At 42.2% G+C, this 22,917-nt stretch overlaps 1 protein-coding gene across 1 annotated transcript in view; it reads right to left on the reverse strand.

Moving 5' to 3' along the window:
• METAP1 (methionyl aminopeptidase 1) overlaps positions 1-10,938 on the reverse strand; it is a 56,690-nt gene extending 45,752 nt beyond the window's left edge. The window contains exon 1 of the mRNA XM_052641897.1: positions 10,802-10,938. Coding sequence (XP_052497857.1) covers positions 10,802-10,915 — 114 coding nt within the window. The 5' untranslated portion in view covers positions 10,916-10,938. The remainder of the gene's footprint in view (positions 1-10,801) is intronic.
• Positions 10,939-22,917: the final 11,979 nt, after the last annotated feature.

The raw sequence follows: 22,917 nt of genomic DNA on the forward strand, positions 1-22,917 counted from the left end.
TCCAGAGCCATCAGCAAACTTCCTTGAAGATGTCAGTACCCTTCTTCTCGAGGCAGGGACTCCAGTCAGTGGCTCAGTATGGAGCGTACTGAGCAGGCAGAACTAGATTTCTAAAGACCTTCCTACCAGAAACAAGGGCTCCTTGGAGACAGGCTGGACTCCAGATTTGGGACAGGGAAGCTACAAGGTAAACTTTGTTTGTCTTGGGCCAGAGAGCTAGGGAACAATCAGAGACTACTGGAGGAAGGTCAAAAGGACACAGAACCCACTGTCCTTCAAAGGCGCTACAGTAGGTAGTTAATTACAAAGTGAGAAATGTACAGCGAGCGAGCAGCACCTCCTAAGCACGTGATCACATTTAGGAGCGCCTCCTGATGTGATAGAATATGAAGCACGCAGCATCACTCACGAGTCCTGTCAAGTGAATCCTGACAGAACAGACAGGGGATAAAAGAACAGCTTAAAGACACTACAAGGAAATAATCAGATAACCAAGAATGTGTGCACTCAGCAAGTGACTAGTCTCCTCAAAAAGCCAGCATCATGAACATAAAGATGAAAGGACTGTTCTACACTAAGACTAAGAAATGTAACAACCACACGCTGCTTGTCAGCTTTGAAAGGATCTTGGTTCCAAAAATTAACCAAAAACACAACTACTGAAGACGTTTAGGAGATAATTGATAAATGCAAATAGCATTGGCTACTAGAAGATATTAGGGAATTCTTGGCAATATTCTTACATGTAATCATGATACTGTATTAATAAGTAAGAAAGAATATCCCTGTCATTAGAAAATACATGCTGAAGATGATCACATGTAACCATGTAATGAATGGGTAACGTGTCACGTTGTCTGTGACTCAAAAATTTTCAACGAATACATATACAAACGCAATGCACATAAAAACTCATAAATAGAGCAATTAGAGCAAAGTATGTGGGTGACTGCTAGGCTGCTGCTAAGTCACCTCAGTCGTGTCTGACTCGGTGCGACCCCACAGACGGCACCCACCAGGCTACTCTGTCCCTGGGATTCTCCAGGCAAGAATACTGGAGTGGGTTGCCACTTCCTTCTGCAATGTAAGTGATGGTATACTGCAATTCGTTATAAGACTTTTCTTTAAACTTTTCTATGTTTGAAAATCATCACAATAAAAAGCTAAGGAGATTCAATCAAGTTATAAAATAATTAAAAGAAAAAATTCCTTGTCTATAACTTTCACTTAGCATCTCCAGGTCAATTAACTTTTTTTTTTTAAGAGGAAAACAACAGAATAGGAAAGACTAGAGATCTCTTCAAGAAAATTAAGAGATACCAAGGGAACATTTCATGCACAGATGCGCTCAATAAAGGACAGAAATGGTATGGACCTAACAGAAGCAGAAGATATCATTAAGAAGAGGTGGCAAGAATACACAGAACTGTACAAAAAAGATCTTCACGACCAAGATAATCATGATGGTGTGTTCATTCACCTAGAGCCAGACATCCTGGAACATGAAGTCAAGTGGGCCTTAGAAAGCATCACTATGAACAAAGCTAGTGGAGGTGATGGAATTCCAGCTGAGCTGTTTCAAATCCTGAAAGATGATGCTGTGAAAGTGCTGCACTCAAGATGTCAGCAAATTTGGAAAACTCAGCAGTGGCCACAGGACTGGAAAAGGTCAGTTGTCATTCCAACCCCAAAGAAAGGCAATGCCAAAGAATGCTCAAAGTACCGCACAATTGCACTCATCTCACACGCTAGTAAAGAAATGCTCAAAATTCTCCAAGCCAGGCTTCAGCAATACATGAACCGTGAACTTCCAGATGTTCAAGCTGGTTTTCGAAAAGGCAGAGGAACCAGAGATCAAATTGCCAACATCTGCTGGATCATCAAGAAAGCAAGAGAGTTCCAGAAAAACTTCTATTTCTGCTTTATTGACTATGCCAAAGCCTTTGACTGTGTGGATCACAATAAGCTGTGGAAAATTCTAAGAGATGGGAATACCAGACCACCTGACCCGCCTCTTGAGAAATCTGTATGCAGGTCAGGAAGCAACAGTTAGAACTGGATATGGAACAACATACTGGTTCCAAATAGGAAAAGGAGTACGCCAAGGCTGTATATTGTCACCCTGCTTATTTAACTTCTATGCAGACTACCTCATGAGAAACGCTGGGCTGGAAGAAGCACAAGCTGGAATCAAGATTGCCGGGAGAAACAGCAATAACCTCAGATATGCAAATGACACCACCCTTATAGCAGAAAGTGAAGAGGAACTAAAAAGCCTTTTGATGAAAGTGAAAGAGGAGAGTGAAAAAGTTGGCTTAAAGCTCAACATTCAGAAAACTAAGATCATGGCATCTGGTTCCACCACTTCATGGCAAATAGATGGGGAAAGAGTGGAAACAGTGGCAGACTTTATTTTCTGGGGCTCCAAAATCACTGCAGATGGTGACTGCAGCCATGAAATTAAAAGACACTTACTCCTTGGAAGAAAAGTTATGACCAACCTAGATAGTATATTGAAAAGCAGAGACATTACTTTGCCAACAAAGGTCTGTCTAGTCAAGGCTATGGTTTTTCCAGTGGTCATGTATGGATGTGAGAGTTGGACTGTGAAGAAAGCTGAGCGCCAAAGAATTAACGCTTTTGAACTGTGGTGTTGGAGAAGACTCTTGAGAGTCCCTTGGACTTCAAGGAGATCCAACCAGTCCATTCTAAAGGAGATCAGGCCTGGGATTTCTTTGGAAGGAATGATGCTAAAGCTGAAACTCCAATACTTTGGCCACCTCATGAGAAGAGCTGACACATTGGAAAAGACTCTGATGCTGGGAAAGATTGAAAGCAGGAGATGGAGACGACAGAAGATGAGATGGCTGCATGGCATCGCCGACTTAAGTGAACTCCGGGAGTTGGTGATGGACAGGGAGGCCTGGCGTGCTGCAATTCATGGGGTTGCAAAGAGTCAGACACAACTGAGCGACTGAACTGAACTGTCCATACAAGTTACCGTAAGCCTCCTGAGAATAGTAAATTTTAGCAGGTTTGCACATGCAAAAATAGCCCAACAAACATTATTATTCATAAGTAACACAACAGGCAAAAACCAAAATGTCTATTAAGGTAAAGTCCCAGCTAGGATATGGAACAATATAAAGTTTCTCCTGATGGGAGAAAAAACACAATCACACTGGAAAAAAATCTGGCTCAGTCAAAACAGAGCTGAACACATACATATCCCATGACCCAAGAACTTGTCTCCTGGTGGTATACCCAAGAGAAACTCTTGCACATAGGCATCAGGAGCCAGGTACAAGAATGTCTAGAGCAGTACTGTTTATAATAGTAAAAACCTAGAACCCAAATTCCCATCAACAAAGGAATGAATAAACTGATACATTAATTCACAAATACTATACAGCAATGAAAATGAAGAACTAGAGTGAGACGCAACAAGGGTGAATCTCAAGAACAGAATATAAAGAAAGCAAGTTGCAGAAGAATACGTGCAGTGATTTATAAAACCTTCAAAAACACCAAAACGAAACAAGGCATTATCTAAGGAATCAAATACATGGAAAAGCAAATGAATGATAAAGGCAGCTCAGAACAGGGAGTATCTCTAGGGTGAGGGACACATAAGTGCTTTCTGGTTTTACTTGCTTCATTAATATATTCTTTTTAATAATTCAAGTGGTTAAGTACAGAGGCATTTACTGTACCATGTTTCTTTAGATACTATGGTTGACTTACTGTTAGTTTTCTAGTCTATTCAACATCTAATAAAAACAAATGAGTTTTCTAAAAAAAGTACAGATCCTGACTTTAAGGTACTTAAAAACCTCAATTCAAAAGCAGTACTAAATCACATAACACCTCCATTTATATTTTCCTCTACATTTTAGTAGTGAACTATGCAAGGTTATCAGTATTCAAATAGTTAAAGCCCATCACTAGTACCAGTTAGTGAAATAATCAGTAAGAAAATAAATGCCCAGTCAGAGAGGGGGGGAAAAAAAAATTATGTCACATCTAAAACCTACTGGCACTTACAATTTATCTATTTTACTGAATGATTTGAGCTCGTGGCTCGATTGATAAGGCAGGGCAACCTTCAGAATCTGATGCAAAGGGTTGCCCTTTTGCACCTTTTATCAAGGCAGGACCAATTAATACAAGTCTCAACAGAGATGGAGACATCTCTGTTGCCTGCCACTTTGTGATAAGAAAATTGCTAAAGTCACAAAATCTCACTTATACCCTACCCACTCTTTAGAGGCCTGAGCCTATGGCCTAGAAAATGGCCACAATAGCAGACCCCATGACAGGGATTTTAGGAATGCCTTCCAAAAGACACCACAGAGCTCTGGTATATCAGAAAGAAGTCCCCACTGAACCTGGCTATAAAACAGACAGGTTACTGGAAAAAAAAAAAAAAATAGCCAGAACACCTTAACATGAGACCTATCCTCTTAATAATTTTAAGTGTCAATACAGGTCTGATGGTAAAGAACAGATCCCTAGAGCTTCTCCATCTGCAGGACTGAACTTAAATGCCTGTTGATTACTAACTCCCTATTTCCCCCTTCACCCATTCCACTCTTTGAGCCTATGAATTTAACAATTTCAGGTACCTCGTGTTAAGTGGAATCACTTTTGATGATTGGCTAATTTCTCTCAGCACAAAGTCCTCCAGAATCATTCATGTTGTGGCACACTGCAAAATTTCCTTCTTTGTTAAAACTGCCTAGTATTCCATTATACGTTTATGCCACATTTTATTTATCCATTTATCTATCCATGTTGTTTCCACAACTTAGCTACTGTGAACAGTGCACAAAAAGAAAAATCATTTGCAATGAATAGTTGAGAGGACGTTTCGGAAGTCCCTGTCCCACGTTCAACTATTGCAGCTAAATACACACACTGAGAAAGGCGGACCTAGCTTACAGAGTGTGTTAAACTGTTCTTTATTCAAAATAAGACCCAAGGCTGATACCAATCAAAAGAAGAAAAAAAAAAAAGACTTATAATTATTGAGCTGCCAAAGCATGAATAAGCACATGCTTCATGTTAAAACTGAGTCAAGAAAGGTTCAGGATCCAGCAGAGAGGATGGCTATATCTATATTTTGTTTCATTAGAACTTTAACATGGAGAGAATCTCAACGGTTGCTCTATAGCATGTTCCTGCCCATGTTGCATCTACTAAGTGGATTTCCTATTAATGCCAGAGACAACTCCTCATTTATACAGGAGGAGCCACCCACGCTACTGCTTCTCCCTCCTGTCTAGAGCTGCATATGTGTTTAGCCACGGGCTTATGTGTCTGTCATCCCCACCAAATTAACTAAGACCAAACTAAAAATTGTGCAAGTATGCCAAACCTGGAAAAGACTCACCAAAAAAAAGGAAGAAAAAAATAAGTGACTAACACTTCTGTCACAAACTATATGAACAGTATAAGCTCATATCTACTTCCAATAGCCCTTCAATCTCTAAAACAGTAACTAGGAGTTAAAGATTGGTTAAACTTTTGATTACCTACCAACCAAATGATGTTTGCTTTTTACAAGTTCTACAATAAAAATATAATTCATGCCAAAACTCCTACATAAGCATTTATAATACAAGCATGTCAGTAAAAGGAGATCTCCATCCACCACCAGGTTCTCAAACTAGTTCTCAAACTAGTAATAATCCATTAACTACACTGTGAGAACTACCAGCACCTCAAGGTGGGTTCACTCCTTGGTTTATATACCAGCCCCACCATTACTCTATACTCTCAAGTAATCAAAATGATTTAAAATTTCACAAGAACGTTTACTGAAAAGCAGTTAAACGGCAGCTAAAAAATTAAAAAGAAAGTAAACTCAACCATACATGAGTAAATACAGGACAATACATCTATCACATTAAATATTAGTCAGCCATTACAAAGGATAATGTAAATAGAGCCATTACACACATTCCAAATGTATTACTTAAGACATAAAAGAGAGCAAATTCCCTAAGATTATGTATATGATTAGCCATTTTGATAAAAATGCATACAAGTATATGCACATGAGTATATATAGGAATACATAAATGTTTGTAAGACTACCCATCAAAAGACTTACAGAAATGATCACCAAGCAACCTTTCACCTGTATTTTCTAATTTTTCTACAATAAAAGTTATTTTTAAGAAAAAAAAAATTACAACTAGATATTGCTATCTTACAGCAATATCTAGAAATAGTGTGAGGTAATATAAGGAATTTTAAGAAAATCCCTAGAAATGTCAGGAACTTTGTTATCCAAGGAGAAAGCGTTTTAGAGGACAGGGCTACATTTCAAAGACCTACATACTCGAAGTGCGAATCCTTCCTCACTTTTCGACTCCAACATACGAGATGCTCACCCACGCATTTTCTTACTGAAGACTCAGGCAGTCACTTTACATGGCCACTACGTCTTTGAAAGAACCTATTCCAAGAATGTTCAAAATGTTCATAACAAATAAGGCTCCTCCTCAAACATTTTAAACCTTCCTTATGGCTAGCTGCAATGGTAGTAGACACAGGGCATGTGCAACAACACTATTCACTAAACACAGTGTTGAGGCGCTTTGCACGCTCTCACTCACCGTCACCTCAACTCTAGGGAGGGTGCATCATTAGCCCTCTCTTCTAAAACAGGACACAACCTACCCAAGGACACGGTCGCAAAAAACCCAGGTAAGACTCCAAACCCAGGCTTCTTCCCTTTAAGTGCTTATGCCTTATGAAGGGCTGCAAATCACTCAGGTCCTTCTCTGCAGATCCTTTAAACTACAGTCAAGATAGCATCTGCCCTGGGGTGTTCACTAAGGGCTTGACTGCTCTTTGCCTTTCCTTCTCAGGCCTAATGACCTTTTTTCTTTCATTTAGTGAACTGAGTGCTTACTGTGTACAAGGTACTTACGAGAAATACAAAAATGAGTACAGCACAGCCTCCTTCCTCAAAAAACTCTTACAAACTCTTTGGGACTATGAGTAAACTACCAAGCTACTATTAAACCTCGTCAACTACTACTGAATAAGACGGATAGAGCTACAAAGAAATACCATGAAACATCACAAACTCCTGTAAAGCTCAATTTCAAGTGAAATAGACCAAAATGTGTCTTAAAATTTAGCATCTTAAGTAAAAGCATTTCTATCTTCTTAAGCATAAATACAGTACAACGATAAAAAGAGCTAACATTGATTAAATGTATTGCTATGCCTAGTGTTTTATTAATACATACAAACCCTGAGGTTGGTCCTATTCAAAGCCCCATTTTAAAAGGCTGAAACAGGACCTCCCTGGTGGTACAGTGGACGAGAATCCAACTGCCAATGCACGAGAAATGGGTTCGATCCCTGGTCCAGGAAGATTCCAAAAGCCACAGAGCAGCTAAGCCCAGCGCATAACTACTGAGTCTGTGCTCTAGAGCCCGGGAGCCGCAACTCCTGAGCCTGCATGCCGCAACTACCAAAGCCTGGGTGCCCTAAACCCAGTGCTCTGCAACTAGAGAAGCCACTGCAATGAGATGCCCACTTGCCCTAACTACAAAAAGCTGTTGTGTGGCAACAAAGACTCAGCAAACAAAAATAATATAATTAATGTTAAAAAATAAAAGGCTATAACAAAAAACAAAGGTTGCCTGCCTAAAGCACACAGCTAGTAAGTAACAGAATTGCGATTCAGTTGTGGCAGTTTACCTCTTTATTCTGGCTTCCCCGGTGGCTCAGTGGTAAAGAATCTACCTGCCAATACATGAGATGAGGGTTCCATCCCTGGGTTGGGAAGATCCCCTGGAGGAGGAAATGGCAACCTACTTCAGTTTTCTTGCCTGGAAAATTCCATGGACAGAGGAGCCTGGAGGGTTGCTCCTCTATGGGGTCCCAGAGTCGGACACAACTGCACATGCATGAATGCACCTCTTTATTCTGCCTTTTGACTCAAGCATTTATTGACCACCTATTACATGCAGAGCATTGTGTTGAGAAATGAGCAGAGGGCAGTGAGTTTATTCGTGATGCTCACCTTCTGACTGAAAGACAGATAAACAAAAATCAAATGATCAGACTGTATAAAATGTTATAAAGGAAATAAGGTGGTGTGACAGGATAACCGGAAAAGGCTTATTTCTGTTCTCTTGTAGTTCTGTTCACAGTTTATTCCCAAAGACAAGCTGGTCAGACAATCAGCCTGGGGACCACAAAAGCAAGGAGAAGAGAAAAGACTGACCACTGCTAGTGAAGATGATCAGAGAAGTGGCAAGGAGAAGCCCCAGTTTCATCATAAATGTGGAAATTGGCTTAGTGATTGAGCAAGGTCTCAAGCTGGGACTGAAAGAACATCTGTGATTTTAGAAGACAGGTGATACTCTGTGTTAAAGGAACAAGTATAAATACAGACTCTGGTTAAAGCAAGAGAAGCTGGACTCAGAAGAGATGCCCTGACTATGGGCTAGAATCCTGCAAGCAATGGCAATTCTATTCATTATAGGTGGGGGAGAAACACAGTCAGACTGCTATCAGTTCAGTTCAGTCGCTCGGTCTAGTCCGATTCTTTGCGACCCCATGAATCGCTGCACGCCAGGCCTCCCTGTCAGACCGCTACGCTAGGGGAAAAATAACTTTTGCACGAAAGGTTTTGTTCCTTTGATTTGTGTGTGAGTGTGAGTGTGTGTGTGAGTGTTTACTTGCAAAGTGGGAAACTACAGTAGAGAAATGAACTAAGAGAAACTGGTGAGAAATTTTAAAAACTGACTAAAGGAAGCAACAGGAATGAAGAGAGAGAGCTTGAAGCATCAGTCAGGATATATTTGACTACAGGCATAACAATGGAACAAGAAATACCTGCAGAATCTAACATGAAATACCTACTGTACTAAATATACCCTGCGTGTTTTCACAAATGTGTTGGCATGTTCCCAAAAACCCCAATGAGCCAATGTCCTTTCTACTAAATAATACATGCCTAGGAGAGTATCACCTATCCTTGATGACTATAGTTTCACAGCATCTTTTCAGAATTTCAACAAGTGTCTATACATATTATTTCATTTAACATTACAAAACGACAACTAAATTTAAGCAAAACATAAAACACCACATTATTCTACTCAGAGTACATGATTTTCAAAAACAAACTACTGGACTTTTTTAAGTCCCACACAGGCCTCAACAAATCACAGAATTTGAAAATTATTTTAAAGAAACAAAAGGACTCAGATCAGGTTCAGCATGTTGAGAAGTCCCAGTGCTATTTTTAGAAATAGCAACACTTCTCCAAGTGTAACTTTTTCCAAATGATACTAACAAGGTCAAGGATCATATCCTATCTGAAAACAAGACCTATACAACATTGCTAGGATCTTTTACAATGGCTTATCTTACAAGTGCTGGATCTCCGGGATTTTATTTACATCTTCATTTCACATACAGCTTTATGTTTACACATTTTATATCTGAAAGTTATATTTGTGTTTATTGCTCATATGTTTTCCTTCTATTCATTTGTGTATATATACACATATATATGTGTTACGCCCTACTGCCAACCTTAAAAAATACTACCTTTGTTTTATTAAGATTTCACATTCATTGGATAATTTGGGTCTCAGAACAACCTTGGGAAATACATTAGTAAAAACTTCATCTTCCCGTCTGTACAGCGGTGGGACTGAAGCTCAGAAAGATAAACTTGACCAGTTCAAGATCTCAGTCAATGGCAAGGACAGGGCCCTGTCGGTGCCTTTAGACTCTCTGTGCATGCTCTCCTCCCCTCAGGACACTACCAATTTCGTACCTGAATATTCCCGTACCTCTCTTCAACAAAACTGGATTGTAACTAAAAGCCATACAAATGCTGCCAGGCCAAAACTCTGAGCGTCTAAATGCAGCCGGAACACTAGGGCTCTTCAGTAAACAAACACCAGCACACGTTTCAGTCCGGACACCATTCAATGCTGGCTTTGCTCCACTGCACAAAACTTGTTAAAATACGGCCTTAAAGCATAATCCTTAATGGAACTGTCTTTTTCGCTCAGTGGGAAGTTCAGTTAATCTGCGGTGACTCATACTGTTACCTTACGGTTTTGTAAATCAATAATTCTGAGTGCCAAAGGAAAAGAATGAATTACACAGCTCCCTCTCCATCCGCAACTCCAAAGTTGCTTAAGTGTCAATGTGCGGTAGTAAAACCTAGGGACAGAGGTGGGTGGGGCTGGAGCTAGCATTGCCCCTCTCAGAGTCCCCACCGTCCCAGGTAACCCTTCCCCAAGCCCAGCGGGTCTCTTCCGACGCCCAATCCCGTAGGACCAGAGTGACTACAGCCCCCACCGACCAAGACCAGAGCCCCGCCAGGAGCTGCAGCTGTGGCGACTCGCACAACCGGGGCTGGCCCTTTCCCCGGCGATCCCACCTGTCCCGCGTAGCCAGCACACCTGGCAGCCCCAGCCCGGCCAGAAGATGAGCGTTGAGAACTGGCTCCTAAACGCGGCGCCCTAGGGGCGGTCGGGTAGACCCGGGGCAAGTTCGCTTCCGCCCCCAGCCCACAAGGCAGCGCGCCCGCGCCCCCACCCCCGCGGGCGCCCCAAGCGGCCGGGGTCCGGAGGGGCCTCAGATCCCCGGGAGGAGAGAGGGGCCGGCGGCGCGGCAGACTAGGCGGAGGAGGAAGAGCGGCCGGCGAGCCCGCCCGGGGAAGAGGAGGAGCGTGTCCCGACCGGCCGCGAGGGCAAAGCGGAGAGGGGAGGGAGGCGGCGGCGGGGCCGCGGGGGAAGCGGGAGTCTACCTGCGAGCAGAAGTACGAGCCCTGGATGCCCAGCTTGATGCAGGTGGGGCACTGGAGCTTGGCCTCGCTGCTGCAACCGTCCGTCTCGCACACACGCGTCTCCACCGCCGCCATGCTGCCTGGCTACTGGAGGAGCGCCTCGCCGAGGAAGAAGGGGAGGAGGGAGGGAGGAACGGCTGGGCAGAGGGAGGGCCGGGGAGGGGAGAGAGGCCGAGCCGGGGGAGGAGCTCGGACCGCCGGGCCTGGGCGCGGGAGGAGGAGGAGGAGCGCCGGGCCTGCCCAGAACACGCTGCGCGCCCCGCCCCCGCCCCGCGCGAGCAGCTGGCCCCGCCCCGTGGCCTTCGCCCCGCCCCTCATCCGAGGCCCCCAGCCTCTCGGCCGCCAGTGGGCACGTGGTAGCCGCAAGGGTACCTGGCCTAGCCCTCGGCCTCTCTGTGCGTTCGCGCTGCTACCTGCCGCGAGCCAGCGCCCGGAGGAGGAGGCCATGCTCGGCCGACTAGGAAAGGCCCTCTCGGTGCCTAATGAGAAATCCCCAGTTGTCGCCTACTGACTGGATCCCAGGGTCTTGAACGTCTGCCATACTCAGGCCGTTGGAAAGGACGCTCCACTCTTCTGTGTTGGTCCACCCGGCAGCTCCTTGGAAAAGGAAAGTAACTCCATTTTTAAGTTCTGTTTCTCGCGGATGGTGTCTGCTTTGAGGCCTAAGGACCGCCGCTCATTCACAAAGAAAGGAAGCCCAGAATCTGTTAATGAAGAAGTGTGCTGGGTTTTGTGTCAGTTTTCCCTCGTGCCCTCTTATTTTTCACACCACTCCCTCTCCATTAGCAAAGTACAGGCTAGTGATAGTAACACAACTCCTGAATATTCAATACATTTTTTTGTATTATACCAGTTGATTGTTTAAGAGGTAAATAGGGGAAGATTGTGTTGATCATGAAATGTCAGAATTCAAAGAAGCTTTAGAGGTCACCCGTTAAGACTTCCCTGGTGGCTCAGCCAGTAAAGCGTCTATCTACAATGCGGGAGACCCGGGTTCGAGCCCTGGGTTGGGAAGATCCACTGGAGAAGGAAATGGCAGTCCACTCCAGTACTATTGCCAATCCCATGGACAGCGGAGCCTGGTAGGCTACAGTCTATGGGACCGCAAAGAGTCGGACACGACTGAGTGACTTCACTTTCACTTAGAGGACATCTAATGCAAACCTAAGTCTCTTCGGCTACATCCCAGGTCTGCCGTTTTCTAATTGGTACTTGAGTATGGTTCTCTCACGAGAGAGGAGAGAGGGACTAGTATTTACTGATCATCAACTTGGTAGTGCAAGTTCATGTGCCCAACTGCACAGTTGAGAGCAAAGAAACATTGTAGACAGACGCTTTACCGTCTAAGCCACCAGGGAAGTCTTGGAGTTTGGAGCAGAGAAAGGATTATTGTAGGACTGTGTAAGGAGATGGATGACTCCTTGCTCTAAACCGCAACCCCCCCAAACCACCCCCACCTCCATCCCCCGCCCCCAACCCTGGCTCCCTGAAGGGTTTTGGCAACACATTTTTTTAAAGCCTGGTGAAGGATGGAGGGAGTTGCAAGGTGTACAATCAGCTGGTTTACAATTTTCTGATTGACTGAAAGTGAGGTATCTCAGGTAAACTGCAGCCCTAGGTGACAGAAGGCCTGGGGCTCTGTGCTCAGAGTTATCAAGTAACATCTTCCATTCTGTGAAGGATTTTCACATCTGTAAAACAATTCAGGCAGTGTGCATTAAATACTATTATCTGGGTATTTCAGAGAGGAGCTAAAGCAGAGGATTTAGGGAAAGGCCACATGGAAGGCCCTAAATCTTTCCAAATTTGATAGATGAGAAAAGCACATACTTATTTTTAATAGTTTTGTTATATAAGTACATATAAATAATAAAATCAAATAATAAGTTGTCAAATATATACATTAAAAAAATCAAGCACCAAATATATATATATACATAGATGTACATGTATATGCACATATAGGCTTTCTTGGTGGCTCAGAGGTAAAGAATCCACCTGCCAATATAGTAGATGTGGGTTCAATCCCTGGGTCGGAAAGATCCACTGGAGAAGGAAATGGCAACCCACTCCAGTATTCTTGCCTGGGAAATCCCATGGACAGAGGAGCGTGGTGGGCTATAGTCCATGGGGTTGAAAAGAGGCAGACACGACTTAGTGACTAAACAACAGTAAGAACAATATGCACATATAGCACATGTATATAGAATATTTTTAAACAAAAACTGGATCATACTATGCAGAGTATTTAGTTACCTGTTTTGTTCAAGTTGTGAACTATATTGCCATCAAATATACTTTTTCCAGGAAATTCCTTTGTGGCCCAGTGGTTAGGACTCTGCACTTCCACTGCAGGGGGTACAAGTTTGATCTCTACTTGGTGAGCTAAGATCCCATATGCTGTGTGGTGCAGTAAAAAATATATCATATATATAATGCATATTGAGCTTCCCTTGTGGCTTAGCTGGTAAAGAATCAGCCTGCAATGTGGGAGACTTGGGTTGGATCCCTGGGTTGGGAAGATCCCCTGGAGAAGGGAAAGACTGCCCACTCCAGTATTCTGGCCTGGAGAATTACATGGACTGTATAGTCTGTGGGATTGCAGAGAGTCAGACATGATTGAGCAACTTTCGCATCATGCATATATATGTATATTTTATAAATATGTATATGTACTTTTTCCACATAATTTTGATGTCTGTATAATATTCTGTTATATAATTTACTGAGCCAAATTCGCTAATAATAGACATTTAGTTCATTGTTAATTGTTACAGATTATAAACAATGCTTCCGTGAGTATCTTTTTAGTTCTAACTTCACATAAATCCTTATTTATTTAGGTTATATTCTTAAAAGTAGGATTGCTGCATCAGAGGATTGTCACTGCTGTTTATTCTTTTTTATATAGTTTGCTAGGTTCTTCCTCAGAGAGTGTATAAAATTTACACTCTGGTCAGAACTATATTAGAGATCTTATTTCCTGAGACCTTACTAGTGCTAGATATTATCTATTTTTAATGTTTTTCATTGGGATAAATAGATAAATCTGTTATCAGAATATAGTAAGTCTGAACATTTTTCTCTGATTATACCTTTTTTATTTCTAATTTTACGTGTTTGCTTTTATTTGTTAAAATTTCTTTCTTCAAGAACAATGCTTAAAAAAGTCAAGACACAAATTGGCCGTGGTACCATCACCTAAACTCATCAGTATTTCATCTATCCTCAGTTCAGTTCAGTCACTCAGTCGTGTCCGACTCTTTGTGACCCCATGAATTGCAGCACGCCAGGCCTCCCTGTCCATCACCAACTCCCAGAGTTCTCTCAGACTCATGTCCATGGAGTCAGTGATGCCATCCAGCCGTCTCATCCTCGGTCGTCTCCTTCTTCTCCTGCCCCCAATCCCTCCCAGCATCAAAGTCTTTTTCCAATGAGTCAACTCTTCGCATGAGGTGGCCAGAGTACTGGAGTTTCATCTATCCTAGTTACCTTCAATACCTTTTTCACATGCGTATTAAATGTTTACATATTTGCTGTTATTGATGGAATATTTTGTTCTGCGTTTTCACATAGCACTATGCCATGGATTATTCTTAGATTTATAGAAAACTGGACGTCCCATTCCCTTTCTATACGCTAACTCTTTGTGTATTTGTACTATCGTGTTTTATGGTTTGTAAGTTCTTACTGTATTCCCTTGTATTTTATTGTATGTTTATATCTCTTGTCATCTTTGTCCATCTACTCTGGAGGAATTCCAGTTTGCTGGCTTCTGACAGGTTGTGTGCAAGATTGAGCAAATCAGATAGAAGAACAGGAATTTCTGAAAATTCTAGTTAAAAAGACCCTCAGGGTTCTTCTCAGGCACAGGGAGACTGGAAACTCCTGCTGGCCATCTCCTCTGGAGGCTGCTGTTTCCTTGATCTTTACTGAAGCCATACTGTAGGCCAATTAAGAGCACAGATGTTGCATTAAGATAGGCACTGTTCAGTCGCTCAGTCATGTCCAACTCTTTGCAACCCGATGGAGTGCAGCATGCCAGGCTTTCCTGTCCATCACTGATTCCCGGAGCTTTCTCAAACTCATGTCCATAGAGTCTGTGATGCCATCCAACCATCTTATCCTCTGTTGTCCCCTTCTCCTCCCACCTTCAATTTTTCCCAACATCACGGTCTTTTCAAATGAGTTAGTTCTTCGCATCAGGTGGCCAAAGTATTGGAGTTTTAGCTTCATCAGAAGTCCTTCCAGTGAGTATTCAGGACTGATTTCCTTTTGGATCTCCTTGCAGTCCAAGGGACTCTCAAGAGTCTTCTTCAACACCACAGTTCAAAAGCATCAATTCTTCGGTGCTCAGCATTCTTTATAGTCCAACTCTCACATCCATACATGATTACTGGCAAAACCATGGCTTTGAATAGATGGGCCATTGTCGGCAGAGTAATGTTTCTGCTTTTTAATATACTGTCTAGGTTGGTCATAGCTTTTCATCCAAGGACCAAGTGTCTTTTAATTTCATGGCTGCAGTCACCATCTGCAGTGATTTTGGTGCCCCCAAAATAAAGTCTCTCCGTGTTTCCATTGTTTCCCCATCCATTTGCCATGAAGTGATGGGACCAGATGCCATGATCTTGGTTTTCCAAATGTTGAGTTTTAAGCCAACTTTTAAACTCTCCTCTTTCACTTTCATCAAGAGGCTCTTTAGTTCTTCTTCACTTTCTGCCATAAGGGTGGTGTCATCAGCTTACCTGAAGTCATTGATATTTCTCCCAGCAATCTTGATTCCAGGTTGTGCTTCATCCAGCCCAGCATTTCTCATGATGTACTCTGCATATAAGTTAAATAAGCAGGGTGACAATGTACAGCCTTGACGGACTCCTTTCCTGATTTGGAACCAGTCTGTTGTTCCGTGTCTACCTCTAGCAGTTGTTTCTTGCCCTACATACAGATTTCTCTGGAGGCAGGTAAGGTGCTCTGGTATTCCCATCTCTTTAAGAGTTTTCCACAATTTGTTGTGATCCACATAGTCAAAGGCTTTGGCGTAGTCAACAAAGCAGAAGTGGATGTTTTTTCTGGAATTCTCTTGCTTTGTCAATGATCCAACAGATATTGGCTGTTTGATCACTGGTTCCTCTGCCTTTTCTAAATCCAACTTGAGTTGAAACCTCTGCCTGCAAACCCCTTTCCTTAGTCATATTTCCATATCAGAAAAATACAAATTAGAGTACCTACTTTATAGAGTTCTGTCATAATTAATTTGGATCAACTTTTTAAAGTGCTTAAGAGACAGATAAGTTATAGTTATCATCAATATTATTTCGCCTGCTATAAGTTTCTCTTTGGTCCCCTTCACCCCCACAAGACAAGCTATTGAGTGACATAAACTTCCTTGACCACCATTCTGGCTGTTCTTAAGACAGTCGATTTTATGCTTTTGTTTAATTGTGAAAAAGTAACAAAACAGATTTTTATGAAATTATGTGAGACATAGTCCCTACTTTATTCTTTTCTTCCTCCTGGTATTTTTAACTCAAAATCCCTATTGGACATCAATTTCTGTTTTAATTCCTGTGGGCAAAGTTCAGGTAGCCCACTTAGAGCCAAAAGAATGGACTTCAGAGTCTCAGATAAGAATTTGGTGTTTCTCAGAGTCCTTTGGCCCTAGAGGCACTTGTTTCTCTGAACTTTTACACACAGAAAAGCATTTTTCAGGTAATGTCTAAGCACATGCCCAAAGCTATCTCCAACTAGCTACTCTGCTTCAAGTATCCACAGACAGTTCATGTTCAATCTGATCAAAAGGAAACAATTATCCTCTATTGGACACTTTTGTTGCCCCCTTTAAATCTGCTTTTCCTCATGAGCTCACTATTTTGTTCAATGACATCCTTCCTACTGTTGTCTCCCAAGTTAGAAATTAGGCTCTCTCAGGACTTCCCTGGTGGCCCAATGGTTAGGGTTCAGCACTCTGACGCCATGGCCCGAGTTCGGTCCCTGGTCAGGGAACTGAGATGTTGCAAGCCATGTGGCGCAGCCAAAAACAAAATTAGTATCTCTCTTCTTCCCCATGCTCCAGCATCAAATTAATTACTCAATCCTATAGGTTTTATCTTCTAAATATTTGTTTTCTGTATTCTCTCTATTCTTTGACTGCATTTTTAGTTTAGGCCATTTTAAGCCTAAGCTTTACAGTGGCCTCTTAACGACTTCTAATTCCATTGAATCTAATCCCTGCCATCAAACTGATTGTTCTAAGAGACAAATCTGATCATACCTTTCCCATGCTTAACATCCTTTGCTAATATGGGGCCTGTGGAGCTGGAGCCAAGATCCAAGAGGTAACCAGAGCTCGCAGAATTGGGGCCAGTGAAACAGTCAGAGCTAAGGGGATCTGTGGGAACACCAGGCCAAAGCAAAGGAGATAATCAAGGATCAGGAGCTTGGTACATAAAAGGAAAATGAGAAAATAAGTAGCTAAGGATATTGAAAGCCAAATTTTCACTGTCTAAGCAGAAAGTTTTAAATACGGGAAGGCTGAAGGCTAGAAAGAATTGTGTAGGATTATACTGGAAATAGAAGTATCAGTGTGAACTCAAACTTTAGATAGATAATACAGTTGTATGTGTATATGTTTGAGTAACACTTCGCCCACTAAGAGAACCTAGTAGCAATGAACACATCTAATTTCCAGATCTTGGTTCTAAAAACCATTCCCCACTGAAAGGAATCAGAGCTTCTTGGAGAATTAGTACATTACAGGAGCAGGGAAAGTACAAGGTAAGTCTATAAAGTCCCACTGTACCAAAACATAAAGTAAAGCGCAAAGGTGATGGAGAGTATAAAAAGGACATTGGAGCCAGTTTGAAGGAGCTCCCACTGGCCAAACTGGAGGTAATCTGAGCATTAGAATAAATAATGATACTATCAGGTTATAAGCCATTTTAAAAAATGGTCATCCATGAACTCATACTGATAAAAACACACAAACACACAAATGAGAAACAAAAGTAAGCACTTCTTTATAACAGAATGTCAGATAATAAATGTGGAAGAAATAAAGTTGTTAGAAAATTACCTTTTGGTGACCATTATAGTAATACTTGAGCTTCCCTTGTGGCTCAGCTGGTAAAGAATCTGCCTGCAATGGAGACCTGGATTTGACTCCTGGGTTGGGAAGATCCCTTGGAGAAGGGAAAGGCTCCCCACTCCAGTATTCTGGCCTGGAGAATTCCATGGACTTCCGTGGGATCCAAAGAGTCCAACACAACTAAGGGACTTTCACTTTCATAGTAATACTTGGGCTGCCAACAAGCAGGAGACACTGGTTCAATCTCTGGGTCAGAATGATCCCCTGGAGGAGAGCACAGCAACCCACTCCAGTATTCTTGCCTGGAGAATCCCATGGACAGAGGAGCCTGGTGGGCTACAGTCCATAGCATCACAAAGAGTTGGACACGACTAAATCGACTTAGCACAGGTGCACGCGTAGTAATACTTTACTCAGGCAAGTGCTAAATTGATTGGGAGAAAATTTGTTAAGGGACAGAATAGTTACATAACCTCAGTGTAACTCCCTACAAAATATATACCATTTAAAAAGGCAAAATAGAAACTTCACAGCTGAGAAACCTTGCAGATGCTTTCCTAACTATGTTATCAAAGTTAAAATCACCAGTAATAGGACAAATCAACTTTGTGCATCTCCTAATATGAAACACCAAGAACATAGTATATCTTTTGTGGTGTTCCTGCCAAAAATGCATAATCGACTCTAATCACGAGGAAACATCAGACAAATCCAAACAGAAGACAGTCTATAACATAATTAACCTGTACTCTTCAAAATGCCAGTGTCCCAACAGGGAAAGATTTGAGGAACTATTCCAGATCTGAAGAAACATAGCAGTTAAATACAACACTTGAAACTGGATTGAATCTTGGACCAAAAGAAAAAAAAGATGTTTTTGCCACCATGGAAATTGGTTGTATTTGATCCCTATTTGATCCCTTGGTGAAATTACTGTTTCTTCAAGATCCAACTCAGGTATCACTTCACCTATTAAATTTATGTTGACCCATATGACTCTGACTTCCCTGTGGCTCAGACAATAAAGAATCTGCCTGCAATGCAGGAGACCCAGGTTAGATCCCTGGGTTGGTAAGATTCCCCTAGAGAAGGGAATGGCTACCCATTCCAGTATTCTTGCCTGGAGAATCCCAGGGACTGAGAAGCCTGGCAGGCTGCAGTCCATGGAGTTGCAAAGAGTTGGACACGACTGAGCAAGTGACACTTTCACTTTCACTTCATGCAACTCTGGGGCTTCCGAGGTGGCGCTAGTGGTAAAGAACCTGCCTGCCAATGCAGGTAGATGTAAGAGACACAGTTTCAATCCCTGGCTCCGGAAGATCCCCACGAGGAGAGCGTGGCAACCCACTCCAGTATTCTATCGGCTTTCCTGGTGACTCACTCAGATGGTAAAGAATCTACCTGTAATACAGGAGACCCAGGTTTGATTCCTGGGTCGGGAAGATCCCCTGGAAAAGGGAATGGCAATCCCCCCTAGTATTCTTGCCTGGGGAATCCCATGGACAGAGGAACCTGGCAGGCTAGAGTCGATGGGGTACCGAAGAGTAGGACACGGCTGAGCGACTAACACATGCAACTCTCCTCCGTCAGTGCCTTCCATTGTGCTGCCTCTAAACCAGCTGCAAGGTGTTACTATTGCAATTAACAGTAATTTTAAGTAACATTTATTAAGAACTTACCATATGATAAGATACGGTCATGTGTAGAAGTACGTACTACTACATAAGTATAAGTAAGATGCTAATGCAGTTACTTTTAATCCTCACAAGGACTCTGTGAGGTAGGTCCTAGTTGTTGTTCAGTTGCTCGGTCATGCCCCACTCTGCCACCCCATGGACTGTAGCACACCAGGCTTCTCTGTCCTTCACTATCTCCCAGAGTTTTCTTAAACTCATGTCCGTTGTGTTGGTGTGCCATCCAACCATTTTATTCTCTGTCACCCCCTTCTCCTCTTGCCCTCAATCTTTCTCAGCATCAGGGTCTTTTCCAATGAGTTGGCTCTCCACATCAGGTGGCCAGAATATTGGAGCTTTAGCTTCAGCATCAGTCCTTCCAAAAATAGGGCTGATTTCCTTTAGGATTAACTGGTTTGATCTTGCAGTCCAAGGGACTCTCAAGAGTATTCTCCAGCACCACAGTTCAAAAGCATTAATTATTCGGCACTCAGCCTTCTTTATGGTCCAACTCTTACATGACTACTGGAAAAACCATAGCTTTGACTATACAGACCTTTGTCAACAAAGTGATGTCTCTGCTTTTTAATACACTAAATTGTCATAGCCTTTCTTCCAAGGAGCAAGTGTCTTTTAATTTCATGGCTGCAGTCACCATCTGCAGTAATTTTGGAGCCCAAGAAAATAAAGTCTGTCATGGTTTCCATTTTTTCTCCATCTATATGGCATGAAGTGATGGGACCGGATGCCATGATATTAGTTTTTGAAATGTTGAGTTTTAAGCCAGCTGTTTCATTCTCCTCCTTCTCCTTCATTAAGAGGCTCTTTAGTCCCTCTTTACTTTCTGCCACTGGGATGGTGTCATCTGGATATCTGCAGTTATTAATGTTTCTCCCACCAATCTTGATTCTAGCTTGTGCTTCATCCAGCTCGGCATTTTGCATGATGTACTCTACATATAAGTTAAATCAGCAGGGTGACAATATACAGCCTTAACATACTCCTTTCCCAGTTTTGAACCAGTCTGTTGTTCCATGTCTGGTTCTAACTGTTTCTTCTTGACCTGCATGCAGGTTTCTCAGGATGCAGGCCTGGTATTCCCATCTCTTTAAGAATTTCCCACAGTTTGTTGTAATCCACACAGGCAAAGGCTTTAGCTTAGTCAATGAAGCATAAATAGATGTTTTTCTGGAATTCCCTTCCTTTTTCTATGATCCAATAAATGTTGGCAATTTGATCTCTGGTTCCTTTGCCTTTTCTAAATCCAGTTTATACATCTGAAAATTCTTAGTTCATGTACTGTTGAAGCCTAGCTTGAAGGATTTTGAGGATTACCTTTCTAGAATGTGAAATGAGCTCAATTGTGTAGTAATTTGAACATTCTTTGGCATTGCCCTGCTTCGGGATTTGAAAGCCCAAGTCCTAGTACTAATCCCATTTTTTGCCCAAGTTGACATAAACAGGAGGTGGCTGAGCCTGGGCTTGTGTTCAAGTCTGTCTGACTACAAATCCCATGTTCTTAACCACTGTATCCATTGCCTTTAATCTTTCACCTGTCTCTCCTACTAGTCTGTAACTTCCTTGTGACCGGAGAATTTATATCTTATTTTTTTTCTATTCCCAACCCTTAACCTTATCACAATTCTTGATGTGTAATAAGTGCTCAGTCAATATTTTTTCTCCTTAAGTTTTATGTAATGTAACTATGAATTATCTCAAATGTTCAAAAGAGAAAAAAGGTATGTGTGTGTGGTGATTAAAAGAGAGTCAGGAGTGGAAGGGAGAACACTGGTTTTATCAGAACCCTAAAAGAAGCAGATGATACTCTCAAGCTGGGTGATTTGAGAAAAGTAAAGAATTTGACAAAAGGACTAGGAACTTCCTGGTGGTGCAGTGGTTAGGTCTCCATGCTTCCACTGCCGGGGGCACAGGTTCTGTCCCTGCTCAGGGAAGTTCTACAAGTCTCACACTGGGGAAAAAAAAAAAAGGACTATATACTAAGGATTGGACAGGGCCTTGGAAAAGCAAAAGAAATGGTACAGTAACTGAGAGTTAACAATGGGAAAATATTTACATTTCTCAATCTGAAGGAGTAAGAGGACAGGGCAGTAAGTTGCAACTGTCCTGGAAAATCAAAGCCAGAAGGTTTGGTATTCAGATGCAGTGGAAAATGGATCAATTTAGTTTTCTCTTTCCAGAGTAGCATTTTTATTGATGGATGCTAAAGAATGTTTTGTGTCTGCCAAAGAAATATTTGTAGCCAAAACTGAGAAGTTTATTAACATTCACCAAAATTTAGTTTTTTGTTTCTGTCTGCTCCCCTTCATGGGCCCACAATATGGAAACTGATGTTCAGGATTCAGCAGATTCATGCATGGTGACTTACTGGATATTTCCAGTACTCGACACAATAAATGCAAACACCAAAATCCAGAGTGAGCTGGGAGGAGAAGGCCTCATAGCAGGAGTTACGACTTTTGGTGAAGACACATAGCCAGCCCAGAGCCACCCCAAAGTCAGTAATCTAGGACCTCATTCTCTTCCTTCCCTTCAGTCCTTTAAAACTACAAGGATAAGGAGCCTGTAGTCTACAGTGGACCATACAAGTCGACCTCAAAGGGTAGAGGGCTAGATTGAGAAGGAATTGCGAAACAGTCAGACATGACTTAGCAACTAGACAACAGCAACCACCAAGCCTCTTAAGAAATGAAATACTGGCCAATACAGTTGAGGTCCTCAGTGTACCCCTCCCCAGTCACATCTCTCCACTACCTCTCCTGCAGTGCTGCCACAAAGGCTCTTATACTTCTCCATAATGTATCTTTTAATTGAAATTGAGTAACAGGAGTTTATGACAAGGACTAACGCTTTCCCTGCTCTGTCATGTTTTTATAGCTGAGAAGCATCATGGAGTAAACAATGGCTTGGGAGTCAGAAAACTGATCCATGTGGCTAGTTCCAAACCCTTTGTCTTGTGCAACGCACTTCAGATCTTTCAGCTTTTTTCTCCTCATCTGTAGAATGTTGTTAAGAAAATCAAATGAATTTGTACCTATGAAATCATTTTGTAAACCATAAAGTGCCATATGAACGTAAATGATCACTGCTTATGCCTGCCTCCCTTCTCTATATGACATATCCTGTGAGAGCAGGAACCTTGTCTCTCTTGTTTTTTTGCTGTTATGTCCCTAGTACCCAGAATAGGGGCTGGCACAGTATAGGCCTGGCATTAGTGTTAGTCAGGAAAGGCTAACTGCTGTAATAGACAATCCCAAAACACTTAGTGACTTAAGAAAATCAAGAGTTTATATCTCCGT

The sequence above is a fragment of the Budorcas taxicolor genome, chromosome 6 (assembly GCF_023091745.1).
Source record: "Budorcas taxicolor isolate Tak-1 chromosome 6, Takin1.1, whole genome shotgun sequence".
NCBI lineage: Eukaryota > Metazoa > Chordata > Mammalia > Artiodactyla > Bovidae > Budorcas > Budorcas taxicolor.